General features: G+C 43.7%; 1 protein-coding gene across 4 annotated transcripts in view; it reads left to right on the top strand.

Annotated features, from left to right (window-relative positions):
- The window catches only part of LOC144756137 (butyrophilin subfamily 3 member A3-like), a 387,539-nt gene extending 371,410 nt beyond the window's left edge, over positions 1 to 16,129 (top strand). For all 4 annotated transcript variants that reach the window (XM_078645702.1, XM_078645701.1, XM_078645704.1 and 1 more), the window contains 2 exons: positions 5,618 to 5,680; positions 11,308 to 16,129. In XM_078645702.1, coding sequence (XP_078501828.1) covers positions 5,618 to 5,680; positions 11,308 to 11,867 — 623 coding nt within the window. In that variant the 3' untranslated portion in view covers positions 11,868 to 16,129. The remainder of the gene's footprint in view (positions 1 to 5,617; positions 5,681 to 11,307) is intronic.
- The last annotated feature ends 957 nt before the right edge of the window (positions 16,130 to 17,086 follow it).

The raw sequence follows: 17,086 nt of genomic DNA, 5'->3' as shown, positions 1-17,086 counted from the left end.
TTCGGAGATTACCAAATAACAAAGCACCTGGGCCGGACGGCTTTGCCACGGAATTCTATAAAAAGTACGCTGATACCCTAGCACCATACTTGGTGCGGCTGTACGGGGCGGCACATGAAGCTCAGACGCTACCAGCATCCATGAGAGAAGCACTGCTCGTGGCGTTGCTGAAACCGGGTAAAGAAGCCGATAAGTGCGACTCATATCGCCCTCTTTCTTTATTGAATGTGGACACTAAAATCATAGCTAGTTTATTGGCGGACCGGTTGAAGCCCCTTATGCCGTTGCTGGTCAGGCCAGACCAATCAGGTTTTATCCCCGACAGAGCGACTACACATAACACTCGTACATTGTTCGCACTGGCCCATTATTTAACACCGGAATCGAAGGCGGTGGCTGTGTTACTGGACGCAGCAAAAGCTTTCGACACAATCGGCTGGCCCTTTATCCAAGCAGTACTGGTGCGTATGGGATTTCCGCAGATCTTTCTGGGTTGGATAACGATGTTGTATTCCAACTTGACAGCACGCATCAGAGTAAACAGATACATATCAGAGCCCATTCCAATATGCAGAGGCACTCGACAGGGGTGCCCGCTCTCGCCGATGCTATTCGCGTTGGTGCTAGAGCCACTGGCATGTAAGATCCGGCAGCATCACCACTATTCAGCGATACAAATGCCCTCCAGACCCATACATATCTCACTGTACGCAGACGACATGGTGCTATATGTGAAGAATCCTGAGCAGCACCTTAATCCACTCCTGAGAGAGTACATCAGGTTTGGCCTACAGTCCGGGTTGCAGATTAACTGGGATAAATCTCTAGTTCTGTCCTTAACGGACAGCACCCACCCGACACAACTAGACTATCCTTTAAAATGGCAGGAAGAACCTACGAAATATTTGGGTGTATGGTTCCACAGAGACCCGGAATTGGTGGTAAGGACGAACTACGGGCGGACCATATCGTCGCTGGAGGACAAGGTTAAGAGGTGGAACAGACTTCCCCTTTCATTGGCAGACAGGGCGGCCATTGTAAAAATGGTGCTCCTTCCGAAGTTCCTGTACTTGTTTAACAATATCCCAATCAAACCACCCGCTGCCGTATTCCGTAATATTAACACACTGGTCCTTAATTTGTTGTGGGCGGGGAAACAAGCGAGGATGGAATTACGTACCATGACGCTGCCATATGCTAGGGGGGGCTTTAGGGTGCCGGACTTTTATTTATATTACTTATGCGCGCAAGCGCAATACGCGCACCACTGGTACCACGAGGTGCCCTTCTTGTCACATGTGGCCGTAGAGGCGGGGGACGCTGACCCTATCCCACTAGCCAACATATTAACACATAAACGCACTAAACGACATGAACGAGACATAAATCCAGTTAATACCACGATTGAGGCTTGGCGGCTGATAGGCAAAGCAACACGCAACTTACCACTGTATGCACCAACACTTCCTCTGGCACATCACCCAGCTCTTTCGGTGACGCAGGAAAGGGTAGGCATTGACCTGTTCAGGCGAGCGGGCCTAGACACTCTTGGGGATCTATACGATGGCGGGGTCTTTCTAACGCTGGACAAGCTAAACTACATCACAAACCCGACGCCATTATTCAGTTTCAATTACTATAGACTACAAAGAGCGCTTAGGGAACACTTCCCGACGCACCCGGAGGAACCTCCCACACTAGCGCCCCTACAACTGCTTCTAACTACACCAACAGCGTCACATCTAGTATCCAAACTGTATGCCGCTGTACAAGAGGCGGCGGGGGCGAATACTCACAAGGCTAGGGACAGATGGAGTGCTGGACTAGCAGAACCTCTCACTGATTTGGAATGGGATTCCTCCTGTGCGCTCACTGGTATGTTAACCCCTAACGGGAACTTGAAAATAATACATTACAAGTATTTGCATCAGGTATACCACACACCTCAGAGATTACATAGATATGGTTTGCGAGATGATTCACAATGTTGTAGGTGTAAGCAAGATGAAGCGGACTTCATGCATCTAGCGTGGCACTGCCGCAAAGTGGCGGGGTTTTGGGAAGGCGTAATGCAGGTCCTGAACGAGATGCTGGGGACCTCTATGCTGTGTGATGCGAAAATCTGCTTGTTGGGCATTATCCCGCAACTAAGAGCATTGAAACGCAAATTTTGTGCTATAGCGCTTTTACTGGCTAAGAGAAGGGTGTCTATGTACTGGAATGGCAGAAGGGCCCCTGAGGTGAAGCAATGGATAAGTGATATGGTGTATTGTCGAGACACGCTTGCAACATATGAAGAAGAGCTACCAGGTGGCTCTAGGCCCAAGGATTATTGGGGATACTTGCGAGTATATTTACTGGCACATGTTGGTTCTGGATCAGAGACGGAGATATAGAGGTATCTACAGATAAGACACTGACGACTCAGAATGTACAAGTTTAGTAGTAATGACACTGAGGAGGGAGGATGCTGTGACACAGAAAGATAATTGCAGGATGTGAACTAAAAGTTGGGGACTACATTGTTTGGTTTTGTTTAAGTTGCGGTACCAGATAAGAAGCAACAGAACTTTGAAAATGTAAGATTACTGATTTATAAGGGAGCGAATACAGCACTGACACACACATGGATGCTATCAATCATTACGCCGCCGGTCCGCTGGATGTCGGCTGATGGGCCGTGTAACACTAATGCAAATGATTTTGATTTTTGAGTACGGGTAGCCGGCCATTTATGGATGTAGGCATCTGCACTGTATATGTTTACCCTGTGTTTTCTGTTTGTAAGCGACATGAAGTGCATCGATCCTCTTACCTCAATAAACAAATAAAAAAAAAAAAAAAATGTGATAAAAGTGGAACCGCTGACCGTGGTTGTAGGACAGCTCTTGTGGGAAGTGCTTGCAGACACCTTGAAACTAAGAAACACGTTGACAGTTTTTGACGAGATAGTTAAATCGGAGTTCAAGCTGTCGAATGCCAAGTTGAAGTCCAGAGGTAGCCTTCGAAAGCGTGAAATGTTAGCCTCACATGTATGTCTTCAGGAAAGGCCACTGTGGATAAAAGAGACTGCCACTGGCAACTCCATACATAGAACCAGAGAAAACCACTACACAGACACTATAGCATGTCACCATGAACACCAGAGACGGTCTCCATCCTCAATACCAGAGGCTTATGATGCAGCGCAAAGTGTACTGGGTTTTTTTCTAACTTCATTTAGTTCAGTCCCTCTCATTTCATACCAGGACCAATTCATCATCATTACTAGAGTATACTATGATCTTAGTTTGCCACTCAAACATCTACAGTTTCTTGGTTCTCCAATGGATTTTTTTGTTGAGCTGTCAGGGACTAGGATACTAGGAAACGTTCACAATTACTCTATGAGGACCTGCAATAGAATTATTGTTACCTGAAAACTAATTAAATACCTTTCCCGGCCACAGATAAAATTGCCTCCAAGCAAGAAATATGACTAAAAGAATGAGACAGAATCGGAAAAGATAATTCATTGAAAACATTTATCTGATGCCTCTATTAGAATGGACAAGTCAAGAAAATACATATCAATTTAGGTTTAATTATAAGACATACTACAAGCAGCTCACATCACAGAACAGAGCGAGTTGTTGACATTTGGGAAATCCCCTTTTGAGAGAAACAGGATGAATTGGAAATTCAATTATTGATCATACAAACCAAAACAAAGCTGGTCACTTCAAGTTCGTCCTTAATTAGATCTGGTCTAGTCTGATCTGCCGCACCATGTGCCACAGTTGGAGTCAGCTAACCTCTCAGCCGAAAGGTTATTTTTCTACACACTTCACCGTCTTGGCAAAGCACAGGTTTTGAAGACACAATTAGATATAGTTCAATTCCATCAGTGCCAGTTCCACCCAGGAAGACGGAAAAGAGGCATAGGACCTAGGAAAAGCGATATATTTCAGAGATCTGTCCGACAGCATGCCAGGCAAGAAAGGGAAATGTCAGCAAGTCAGCCTGGGTGTGAGTGTTTGATTGGTTCAGATGCCCCGTCCATCACCACCCCCTTTTGTACAGCAAGTCAGCCTCCTGCTCCATTGATGGGGCAATTATACCCAATTGTTTCGGGTTTACACCCCCAATCATATCAATTACATCAGTCCACGGGGTTCTCATTGGTCACTCATCGTGAGCTGTGATGGGGTGATCGGTGAATTACACAAATCCGGAAGAATTGAGTAATCCTTTCAAATGTCATTAATATTGCTTAAGATCAATTGTATTCCCTTTTTGCCACTTCCACTGAAGTAGGTGGAACTTTAATTTGCTCACTATCAGTCCGTCGCTTCCCAGATGCTTTTCTCTGGATTTGCAACAATACCGTTATATTTTGTCAAATATTCTTCTAAGCGAGTAGAGAGTCCATTGTTAGCTAAGGCGGATATAAAACTTTGCAGAAAGTTCTCATGGGGCTTAGGTGACTGCCTCACATGATTTTAAATTAAAGCCAGAAATAGAGAAGCATTTGAGGCCTACATGACATTTAGCTGAATCACTACTGTTTAATTTTAACATAAATCACACATTTCATAATTGCATTTTAATTGTCTTCATTATCGCAGTTCTTATTTTCTTTCAAATACTACATATCATTATTAGGTACTACTAAATTCTTTTTTTTCCGTACCACCTTTGTACGTTATCATTTTTCAAAGCCAGAATTATTATGGTGTCACTTCTTAATTCATATGTTATTGTATAAACGTTACATAAGCTCAGATTTGGTCTCCGTCAAATCTCTCCAATTTAAGCAATTTTCATGTTAAGAATTTCTATTATGCGTGTAATATTTTTAGGTGCAATGTACATTTAAATAATATTATCATAAAACTCTCTCTTTTAACACATTTTATTTTCTTATAGCACATAAATGCATTCATGTAATGTTCACATGGTATTTCTTTATTTTGTTTACATTTTCAAGTTACCATTTAGAACACTGTGCATGCTTTTACGAAGCATCATGTATAATTTTGACTTCGCAGGTTGACATGTCTTCACCAAGAAAAATTTGTCGTATAGATCTGTTACAGTTGAGAATTGATAAAGGTAGACATCAGATAATATCCACGCTCAATCACTTATAAACCCCCAGGCTCCTTGTTGCCATAGACATCAGAGTCTGGCATCACCATACCAAAGAATTATGGTGGTGGCAGTCACTCTTCTAGTCATAGACACCACTGATGTCCACTTTCACCACCACAGACGTTACAGTCAGAGGTTATCACCACCATAGACTGTTGCTGCCCCCACTAGGGACTCCAGAGGCTGTCACCACTGTAGACACCAGCTGACAAAAAACTGACAAGAAACTGCCACTGTCCTCCCCATAGATAAGACTGCCAGTGACGTAGACATGACAGGCAGGGAATGCAGCCACCATTGATACCACAACGAAGCTGGCCAGAATGGTCTCAATTTAGGTGGTGCAGGTTCATAATGAAACGCCTCCTGGTGCTGTAATCATAATCTGCCCTTATATCCCAACTCCTCGCATCGTGTCGTGTAATGGTTTGGTAGATTAATGCATCATGAATCCTCTCACTTTCCTTTCCTTTTTTTATTGCAGAGTCCCTTACACACCAAGAGTCCCTTACACAGCAGGAGTCCCTTACACAGCAGGACGGCCCAGGTAAGTTCAGTTGTACGATTGCATCGAAGTTGGTTTCTCGGTCCTTCTAAACCAATATGATCCGCAGTCAAGGCGCACACTGTCTGAGACCTGGTGGCATCCACATAGACGTTCAAAACACAACATATATCCCGGGGTCTAGTGATAAGGAACACAGATACTATAACTGTCCAAGACTCTAATGGAATATACAAAAATTGTATGGATTCCCATCACTCACCATTCCAGGTGACATGCTTCATCATCTGGGTCTCCTTAAATGGGGCTTCAACTCCACCCTAATGATGGAGGAGCCCAAGGATGTTTTAGGTGTTAATACAGATGTGAGCAAATGTTTTTATAGAGTGTATGGGAAAAGTGCAGTGCGATAAATGATGTGAGGTTTAAAATTGAAGCGTAATCAGACCCCAATGTATTCTTGTCTGATACGATCAAAGGTTAAAAACAGTGCATGGAAACAGTTTCAACAGATAGCTGTCCGTAAATAATCAATCGGTCAACATGTTTCAGCACCTAAAGGTAGATGTACACCTAGTGCTTTCATCAGGACCTATTAAGTATTGATGCTACTGCAATAGTGAAAGGTGATTATAACAAAAAATGTGAAAAAGTACCATAAAGGTTACACTGTGGAACAATACAACCTTACAGCTTGGTTCTCACAGTTCACAATCCTCGTATCTCTTGAGGGATCTATAAGAAATACAGAAAAGGTACAGAAAAGAAGAAATAAAACAGTCTTGGAGGGCAGTATGTATGTCCTATATCAAGCCTATGTAACTATAATTGGTCATCAGGCTAACCCTCATAGTGGGCACTCATCCACCGAGCCTTACCTCAAGAGTATGGAGGAATTACCTCCCCCCACCTGGCAACAGCTCAGGATAAAGGAGGCACCGCTCTGGAAAGGGCAACATAGTACACCAGAGTATTAATTTTTGTGGTGCATTGTTCACCTTAAACGTTTTCTACATAATCCAATCGTCTGATACACTGCATGAACAGATAAAACCCCAACACACACCATATATCATGTATAATCCCCAAAAGGGAAATTCGTCAATTTCCTTTCAGCACTAGAAGGTTAATAGTGCATTACTATGAATCAAGATTAAAAGCAAAACAAAAATAAAGCTTAAAAACAAAATCCATGCTAGAAGTCTGCAGGAACATTTCTCTGAAGAATATATATATAGAGATCATTTAGCATCCACATAGACACCTAGGCAACAGTGGACATATCAAGACATATAAACAAACACACATGCAATTTACAGAGCTATATAGACTCTGGATCCTCCTGCTCGCGACAAGTGGTGGAGATGATGTTTTAATATACCTGTGGCCACTTAATCAAAGTTTGCAGTGTGCACATTGTGCTGCATCCATAATGCAGTACCAAGTTTCAAATTCATGTGGCACTATATATCAGCCAAGAAAAACTGTCCTTTAGATATAGTGCAAATAATAGGTGTACTTTCGCGAGTACCTAACATTTTTCTCTTTATTTTCTTCAGATATTCTTAACAGAGTTCTTTAAAAGCTTCTAGAATTACCATTTCAAGCGTGTTTCACCCTTTGAACTTCTTCAAGGCTTACGGCCCTAAAGGGGTGTTCATTCTGAATATTGTGCACAGTGGAGCTTGCCCTTCCAGTCTTGAAAATGTATATGCTTTTTCTGAAAGATCAAATTTGTAGAGCGCAGCACCTGCCCAAACGGGCGTCCGGGCGCTTGCGCAGTGCCAGCTTATCCTTAACAGGGGTGGCAGGGCAGAGGGAGTTAAAAATAATTCAATCCACTTACCTTCTTCTCGGTCCTTGACGCACGAGGCAAGACGCTCCCAGGGTCCCCTAGCCAATCACAACGCTGCTGTCACCCTTAGCGGATGAGCCACCCATGCGCTTTAGTGAGGCAAAAGCAGGGCAACTTGGAACTTACAAGCCCTCATTTAAAGTCACGTTTTCAACTGGTTTCCAAGTCTGGTTTTTATTTATGATATTGTGTAAAGTAGAGGCAATACTTTTCCATGTTTTAGCTGATAAATAAAAGCGAGACCTCCTCCTTTAGCTGGCCAGTACCAGGACGTTTTAAGCAGACAGGGTACAGACAATCTTACCCTTCTATGCAGGCAGCAAGGAGTAGGTTGGCCTGCCCCTAAGCCATCTAGGCCCAGTCTTGTACAATAATCTGAGGGCCATCACCACTCCTTTGGAAAAAATATATATATTTTCAGAATCGGCAGCCACCGAAATTATGCGAGATGTTTAACCATTGACTGGCACCAGGGTTTCTTCAGAATCAGTCGGGTCTGGCTACTACATTCTGCAAAATCTGAAGGCGATTAATTAAGTAATCAGTTAGCCCCATAGAAATAATCATGCGTATATCAGTTGGTAAAATACGTGGTATCTTTTTCATAGATCTTAAAAGAGAAAACCATGTGCCAGTCACAAACAGAAAACGGAAGGGTAAAAATAAGTCTGTCTTGCTCTTTTATTAATCGTTTTATAATGCATTGTAATGACATTTTTGGAAACCAATTGTATTTTAATGCATTGCCGTTTATTGTACTTTTAGGATCTATTTATTTAGATCGAATAAAGTTTATTCTGATTCTCATAAATCTATGTCAAACTTGCCTCCCAAAGTTTTGGCTATAGCAGTAGGCTGAGGGGGATTCCCAGTGCATAAGGCCACCAGTTGCAGCTAGACCATACCTTGTGTGCATTTCTGAACAGCAAGCTTTCAGTTCTATCTGAATTGCATTTCAGATGCCTCTCTTCCATCCTGTGTACCACAGTTAGGCATTCTTTAGACACTTCTTGTGTGGAGCTAGGATTCTCCCGTTGGGGAAGAGCTGCGTGTAGTTCCCATAAGAGACAGCCGTCAATGATGATCACTGTACTGCTGGTTCAGGTATTGTAAATGTATGTCCAGTAGCTGAAACTACCCAGCTTGGTGTGAGTCACATTGTTCTTTTTATTAGGTGACCAACTTCCGGATCTTTCCAATTCTGCACTTTCATGTAATACATTTCTTAGTTCTGCTTCCTTTGAAGAAATCCGATTACCACTCCTGAAAACATAGATTGGTGAGCAAAATGTTCAGTAGTAGAGATAGTTTTCGGAGTGATCTGGCGCTTACCATGGAGAGTGCCTTGAGTTGCACCGAGTGTGCGCCCTCTTTCTGCACATGCTTTCACGGCCTCTTCTGCAGTAGAGATCACACCAGTGCTATGTGTGGTCTCAAGAGGGCGTTCCCTCATTTGTATAGAGGTGTGGCCACATGCAAATGAGGAAACACTTGGCCTCTGCACTGATGCACACCATATTACACATGCATGCACATAGGCAAAGCAGCTGTTGATAGGCACACTGACTATCCACCACAAAGAGTTGCCGCTCAGTGAGTGCTCCTCCCAGGGGTACCCCTTATAATGGGACTAAGAGGATACAATGGACCCCACCAGACATCTCCCAGCACCTGCCTGCTTTGGGATTTCAACACCCCTTTTGTAAGGACAAATTGCCACCTAAAAAGTGAAAGACAGACAGTCTGCTTAAATAAGTGGCTACACATTTCTTTAGTGCACTGCCATCAGGGGAGCTGCGAGTTTGCGACTTCCCCGGGGGTAAAGCGTTAACTGTAATAGAGCACTTTGGCCCAGTCTGCGTCTGGCATGCCTATTTGGAGGTGCACAGGACTCAGAAGTGCAGCTTATATGTAATAATCCCCACGGAGTGAAGTGATCCTCATACTATGTATCTCGCTTATCAGTATATATACCACTCCGACCATGTCAAACATACTTTAACTATGCTCGAAAAAGCGAGACCTTGAATCTTGAGCTGCTTACATGAATACCACATTATCTTAGGTGAATCAAATGTCTATAACCACGATGCATAATTATATTTATACCTCACACTTGCGGAGAACTATAAAACATCATTCACAATGATGCAAATAGGTATATGAAGCTGATGATCACATACACATATCTAAGCAAACATATGCACACACAGAGCCACACACCTGCAGACAGGAAGGGAGCGATGGATGGATCAATCAGGTGGCTTGTAAAGTGCAACTACTCACCTGTAAGGGTCTCAAGTAAGCCTGGGCGGTGAACTCCTCTCCGCTCGCGGAGTTTGTGGAATTTTCCCTGTTTTTATCCACGCTCGCGTTTTGCAACGCCAAGTTGGCGAGCGCAAGCAAGGAAAATCCACCTTCTGGCGAGATTTTTCCTCGTTCCTGATCGTCAACATCAAGTTGGCAAGCGTGGAAAATTAACCTCCCGGCGAGATTTCTCAACACGGGCGGTCAGATTTCTCATTGCGATATATGCTTGTGAACGCTCGCGTTGAGAAACCGTCCATTCACGTTGAGAAAGCCGGTCCTCGGGTAAAAATCTACTCGAGCGGCAGAAAGGAAGCAGCACCATCTTGCGCAGTGCATGGTGCCGTTCGCGATGATTGCACAGTGCGGGCAAGCACCTGACACTGAAAATCACAGCGACCAGCATTTATCTAAAGGAACTCCGCCGCTTGCGGAGCTGAGCGTAGCGCGGCAGAGTTTTTTTGGGCACTTTGCGGAACTCCGCAAACTCTGCCCAGACTTAGTCCCAAGGCGCTGGGAGGGAAGGGAGGACGGACAGAAAACCGAAAATACATCAATACAGAAGCCTTTCAGAAACCTACTCGAAGCCACATTTTCAAATTAAATTTACACAGATTTATTTTGGAACAAGTTATATGGCTATGTCTACATATATGCTCACATATAGAATATTGTATACTCCTATAACACATACCTAATTGGAGAAATACACAAAGGTACAGAGATGCATGAAACTGGTAGATTCACTGTGACAACCCGTGTTTGGAAACGGCCTTCCCCACGAACAATAAAACAGTGTAGTGCTGGAAGGGACTGGTGTGCAAAACTTAACAAACCCATTTATGATGCAAGGGGGTGCCCCACAAAGGTTTTTGAGAACTGGGGTAAAAGGGTGAGACTACTATGGTCTAACTTCCACATTGGAATCCTTGGCGAATCATGTCATCTAGGGCTGTGGGGGAGGGGAGCAGTGGCGTTTCACTGGCCCCTGCAGCTCCTGCGGTGAGGGGGGCCCCAAGCTCCAGGGGCCTCCCTCAGCACAGTACACCGATTTGGTCTGGAGGGGCCCGCTGTGTACCTTGCATGGGACCCCCCTCAAGTTTCGTTATGCTAGTGGAAGGGAGAAGGGGGAGCAGGTATGGGTCAATCGGTTTGAATCTTTACTTTTTCGTTTTTGTTTCCTTTTGTTCTTGCCTATTCTCTTGGCTTTTGAAAAATTAATAAAAAAGGTACATGGTGAGGAGTGCACACAGGTAATGGTACATGGGAAAATGTGTACACAGATACCAAACAGAGGACAAATCCATGAAGAGACACGTTCCCAAAACAGAATGGTACTTGAACTTAGACACCGACCCACACTAAAAGAATATGTGCTGACATTTACATATGTGGTGGTACACAAACTCAATTCCAGATGACAGGCTATACCACTCAGGGGCACGCACATGGCATTGACAGTTGCTGTTCCCTGCTGGGCATTAACCACCTGTCTCTCTTGTTTCAGCTCCTTTCACTGAGGTTACTGTTATATTGGAGGAGGGCTCCGCTAGCAGCCATCTCAACATCATCAGAGATAAGAATTGTGTAAAACTTAGAGGCGATGCAACGCCTGACGCCACTGTCAAAAGGGGGCAGCCAGTCGCATTTGGGAAAGATGGCTTCGCCAAAGGAAAGTACTTTTGGTTGGTGTGTGTAGGCAAAGCCAAAAGCTGGGCCGTGGGTGTTGCTGAAGAATCTGTGGACAGGACCGAGAACAGTAACCTGCTCGAGAAGGAGGGGGTACTGGCAGTGGGCCTGACTGCGGGCCAGTACCAGGCATTCACCTCTCCTCTGACCAATATAAGCCCAGACCCACCTCCTGTGACACTGGGCGTGTATCTGGACATTGGAGGAGGACAACTATCTTTTTATAATGCGGACACTCAAAGACATATTTTCACCTATATGATTTGCTTCCATGAGAAGGTCTTCCCTTTCATCTGGACCATGGACCAGAAGAACTGGATTACTGTGTCTCCTCCACAGTCTGCTGACACCAGTGATAGACACAGTGAGCCATTCTAGCAAAGCAATTAGCTGTAGCCCACTTGGGGGCAGGGACAGACCGTGAGCGTGCCCATCCTCCAATGTAGATGTAAGATGTATATATTTATAAGGTATTTCTATTTAAAGATGGTTCTGGTTGTAAGCATTTATGAAAAATGTGGTCAAAGATAATATTTTAAAGTATATTTTTTCACAATAGAAAAGTTTAAAAGAAGGTTCAGAAGAATTATTGAACGGTAGGGTTGCCACTTATATTTTAAAGCAAAATTAATGTTTGCTCCTTGAGATCTGCAAGGGACAGAAACTGGTGGCTGAACAAGAATTACCGTGGATCATTCCGCGGCCATGATTTATGTGGATATTTGCTTGGGTACAGAAAAGGAGATCATAAGTAGAGTTTATTTAATCGCAATTCTTTTTTAAGATAAGTGCCTGCTGTCAAACGTTAGTACGCATGAACAATGGTGTTTAATGTCCCTGCCCCCAAGACAGTAACTCCCCATAAGTCAGGAGAAATGTCGCAAGTTTCGATTCTTGTGCTGTGACATATAATTCACAGCACAGTTCCTGCATCAGTGAACATAGCATCAGAATCCTTTTAACAGAAGACAAAATGCCTTTCGACATCCTGTGGTGATATTGCATAAAGGTGGTGCGGTTCAATGCCAGGTATGACTGGGTGCTGTTGACGTAATTCTGACTACTCTCTGTTGAGATGTAAGGGGGCTGCTAACGTGTGCTGATGGTGCTACTCAACAATTCCATATCTACGCTTCACTTGTGCCAAATGTGTTGATGAGTTCAATTCATTTTATTCTGAAGGTGTTCCATCCATAAAAGAAACATACAAACCACAGTCAACATTTCATTCCGTTTAAGCCATTTACAGCGGCGGACATTCCACCGCGGAGCGGGCGTTTCGACACAGTGGGCGGGACTGCGTCGGCTGTTGGTCGTGCACAGCAACCGGGCAGTAGTGCTCGCGTCGCACGCTGGCCGACGCGAACACGGAACGTGTTAAAACACATTAGATGTTGTCAAAAAGTAAAAATTGGAAATAACATCAATTAAAATAAGATAAAATACCATGTGCCTTCACAGTATGTCATGAAGACTACAGGATCGATAGTTTAATTTTCCAGATAATTAAATCACAAAATAAACATAGTACGACATCATTTATCTAAGTAGTAAAGTACTACATGCCCTAATTGCATACTTTAAAAAAGAACCTACATTTAGGCATGTTTCATGGTCAGACAGAAGGATAACACGTAAAAACATAGTGCTGATGAGTTATGTGTAGGATCTGCTTATATATCCTACTTTTCACACAAATATATTTTAGTTCTGCTCTAATATGCCCTTGTTCCACTGATGCAACACAAAATGATGGACGGGGAGAACTCTGCAAAACGAGCGGCCCCAGAAATGGATTTTAAGCCACACCCAGTCCACAAAATGTGTGAAATGGGCTAGGATTTGACAGCAACCTGACTGGAGAAGGCTCATTACGGTGTTCCTTATTACTCCAGGATTGTAAATACTGCCTTAGGTACCTCTGTGTGATAAATCAAATATTGTCAATTTGAACTTGCCCAGTGGCTGTTATTCCCAGTTTCTAAATACAGAGTAAGAGGCTGTTTACCGCTCTTATCCAGCAACAAGTTTTGAGCAGTTTCTTCTTGTGCAGTGACAGCTACTTTTCTCCTGCCCACTAAAATGCAATGCTAGGGAACACAAACATGTGGTCACTTGGACACACCATGCCGTAGTAGCTGGGGAAGCCCTACACACAAATCCAACAGATAGGCACTGATTCATAAAAGCATTTACACTTGGGATCATACTGATCCCCTATAAATTCGCCCTGAAGAAGTTCTTGATGAACAAAATGTCTTAGCTAATGGCTACAGCAAATTTTTAATTATACAATCAAGGAAGACATAAAGAGAACACAGTAGCCCTCATCTGTGCAGTTACTTCTTTCTCTGCCGCTCTCCTTTCCCCTTCTCTCACCCTCTCCCTGTGAGCTCTCCTCCTCTCATTCGGAATAATGCCCTGTCTTTCAGCGATCGCTTACAATTATGGTGCGATTCCCTGCGCTCACTAATGCTAAAGCGTATCACTAGGTGCTAAGTTCAGCAGCTTTGAGGGTCGGAAGGGGGGGGGGGCCTTGATACATGTTTCTTTGTCCCCCACCCCCTTCCTCCCCGCCCAGTTAGTTATTTTTTAACAGTGGAGCAAGACACAAATGCCCTCCTCCTCCCAACCAACACCTTTGCATAATGGGATGAGGGGCAGAGTCTTCACTGGTCTTGTGGTCAATGGGTGCCCCCTGACGGGTTAAGCCGCTGCAGCAATTGGCAGTGAGTTTGGCGCCAGTCCGTCCGTCCCTCCCCCCCCAACCCAACCCTGTGCAGGACTTGATCACCTCCACCCCTTCGATCGACCACAGCCTGATCACGGAGGTGCTCGCAACCCTGGTGTTTTCCCGTATGGGGGGGTGGCCTCCTCCTGACCCGGGTACAGACAGTTGGCCATGCCTCTGTGGCAGGAGGCATGCGGGGTTGGCCGTAGTAAGGTGGGGGCCCTGCCCAACGGTTTAGGGGGTTATGAAGACGCCCACGGGGGCTTCGGGCACATTCGGGCACATTTTTAGCGCGGGGACACGCCGGGATGGCGTAATCCATGCGCTCTACAAATGTCTTTATTATTATTATTATTGTTATTGTTTATTAGGCGACAGTTTTCGCATGTAATGTAATTGTATTGTAATTGTATTTAAATAGCGCTTACTCCCCCTAAATAGTCTATATGCAGCATTTGTTCCGTTTTACCAAGAATCTGATACTCTAGTCTTGAGCGTTGATTTATCAATCTAATGCATTATGGGAGGTAGTCTGCTTCATACCAATCAACACTTTTGGTATACAGAAACATGGGTTACGTTGCTCAGTGTGCCACAAATACTAAAGCTGCCATCATTCCTGGTAGGAGTGCTGAATTCTGGCTCCGGTCCCTGATGCCTGGGTGCATCTGGTTGTTCGTTTTTTTCATCTTTAGCTAAGTCTGACTAAATGTGCAGGTTTAATTAATACTCCTATATGTGATAGATACCAATAACCAGAAGCCTGTTTTGACCAGTCTTTCTGCCATCCAACTATTTTAGAACTGTGCAACCTCCTCAGATGTGTCCATAAAATGTAACTTTGGTCCTGAATTTTGACCCTTTGTCCTGAGTTTTTACAGTCATTGCCCAGAATGTCCCTTGTTGCCAGTTGGCGACCCTCCTAGGACCCTCCAAGGTTTACAGCCTAGACCCTGGACACCTGGGGACCTGGGTTCGAGTCTCGGTAACGACGTTAAACAAAACATCCTGTGATTCTGGGCAAATCACTTAATCTTCCCGTGCCTAAAATGAATGTGTGTCCTCATGTAACATAACTGGTGCTATGTAAAGCGCTCTGATACCTGATTCAGTTCAGGTCTAATTCGCGTTTTCAGATGAATGTATTGTGTTGACCAATAAAAATAGGCGCAGGTATGCCTTGTAAATTTAAATAAATGTGGAAAAACATTAGCTGTAGCGTCGTCTTTTGCTTGTGGCAAAAATAAATGTGGATAAATACAGAAAAAATACCCCCCCAAAAAATATGGATAAATACAGACGGAAATGGCAAAAAAATAAATACCATAAAACCGGGAGCCCTATTTATAAGTTGTTTAACTTTTGTAAATTAACTGATGAGGATTAAGTCTTTTGCCAAAACATATTTAATTCTTTTTTAAGAACTCTTTTAACATGTATTTATATATATATTAACTTGTTAATTATTATTGTGGTATGAGTTTAGATTTTAGAGTATGATGGTTTATTTTATAAATGAATGGAAACTGTTTTATTCTGGAAATTTTTGTCTTTTATGATGGAAAATTGCAATAAAGACTTAATGAATGATGACATATTGCGGCACATTTTGTGATAGCATTACTTAATTATTTTGTCATTTTACCCCTGGTACAGTGTCTGTGACAAGACTTCATCTTACTAGTACAAATGAAACACCTAAATACAGCAATAAGAAACTGAAATATTGCCAGTCAACCTTTGTGAAAAGCCTTCCTGTTCAAGGAACCTGAGTTGCCATATTTTTTTAAAACTTTTGATCAGTTTGAGCAATAAACAAAATAGTTTTTTGTTAAATTCTGGATATAAAGCAGCAGACAATGGATTATGTAGCAAATCCATAACTATGCAAAAATCGGTGCAGCCACAGAATCGCATAATTCCAGTGTATACTGTACAAGATGTATATTTATACTTTTTTTTAGAAATGGTTTACAATATTCTATTTGTACTGAATGTAAAAATATTTTTGGGTAAAACATGGTTTACATCTTTTCTGAACTTTTCAAAAATAAATGAAGGATTGTATTGTGTCATAATAACATATTTTTTCGATCATTCCAGTAGTAGGAATGTTTTGCATATTGATATGATGTTGCAGATGTTTTACACCAAACTTTGTTTTTACTTTGACTGTTTTATTGTGAATATACCATAGATGTCTTCCTGCATTTAAAATGTTGTCTTATTTTTCGAAATTTGTTTTTGCTGTATCTATGTTCTTTTCATACGTGCTTGTGTACATTTTGCAAACATGAAAGATACTGATACCCCCCGTGGGGGGTGGGGGGGGGGGGGAGGAGGGGTATTAGGATGTGCCCGCCACAGTGGCGGGCGCATCCTGCATTTTTAGCATTGTGGCTCTCAGCACCGCCAGCCACAATGCTAAAAATACATTCATGCATTTGCATAAACAAAGCAGCAGGCACCGCACGGTGCCTGCCGCTTTGTTTATGCAAATGCAGGGGGTACCACAGGTTCCTCCCTGTGTGCACCCCCACCTCTCCTTCACTCTGTGTGCCCGCAGGGGGCCCCCAGAGTGAAGACCGCATGCCTTTCCGTGGCGGCATCGTCACCACGGAAAGCCATCTGTTTTGGCCCATACTACGGTGTCTGGCGGTGTCTAATAGACACCGCCACCATATTAAACCTTTTCCGCCCCCGCCAGAAGGTGACCGGGGCGGAAAAGCGGCGGACGGTCTTTCCGTCCACCGCGGTCCCCCCGCCATGCTAATATGGCGGGGGCATTTAGGAGAGGATGGCGGGCGGATTGCCCCCACCAGGCCGGCGGTGGCTACCGCCATCCTAATGGGCCCCTTAATTCTTC

The sequence above is a fragment of the Lissotriton helveticus genome, chromosome 5_1 (genome assembly GCF_964261635.1).
Source record: "Lissotriton helveticus chromosome 5_1, aLisHel1.1, whole genome shotgun sequence".
In the NCBI taxonomy this organism is placed as follows: domain Eukaryota; kingdom Metazoa; phylum Chordata; class Amphibia; order Caudata; family Salamandridae; genus Lissotriton; species Lissotriton helveticus.
Note: the sequence above shows the minus strand (reverse complement) of the source record. Positions and strands in the feature narration are given on the sequence as shown.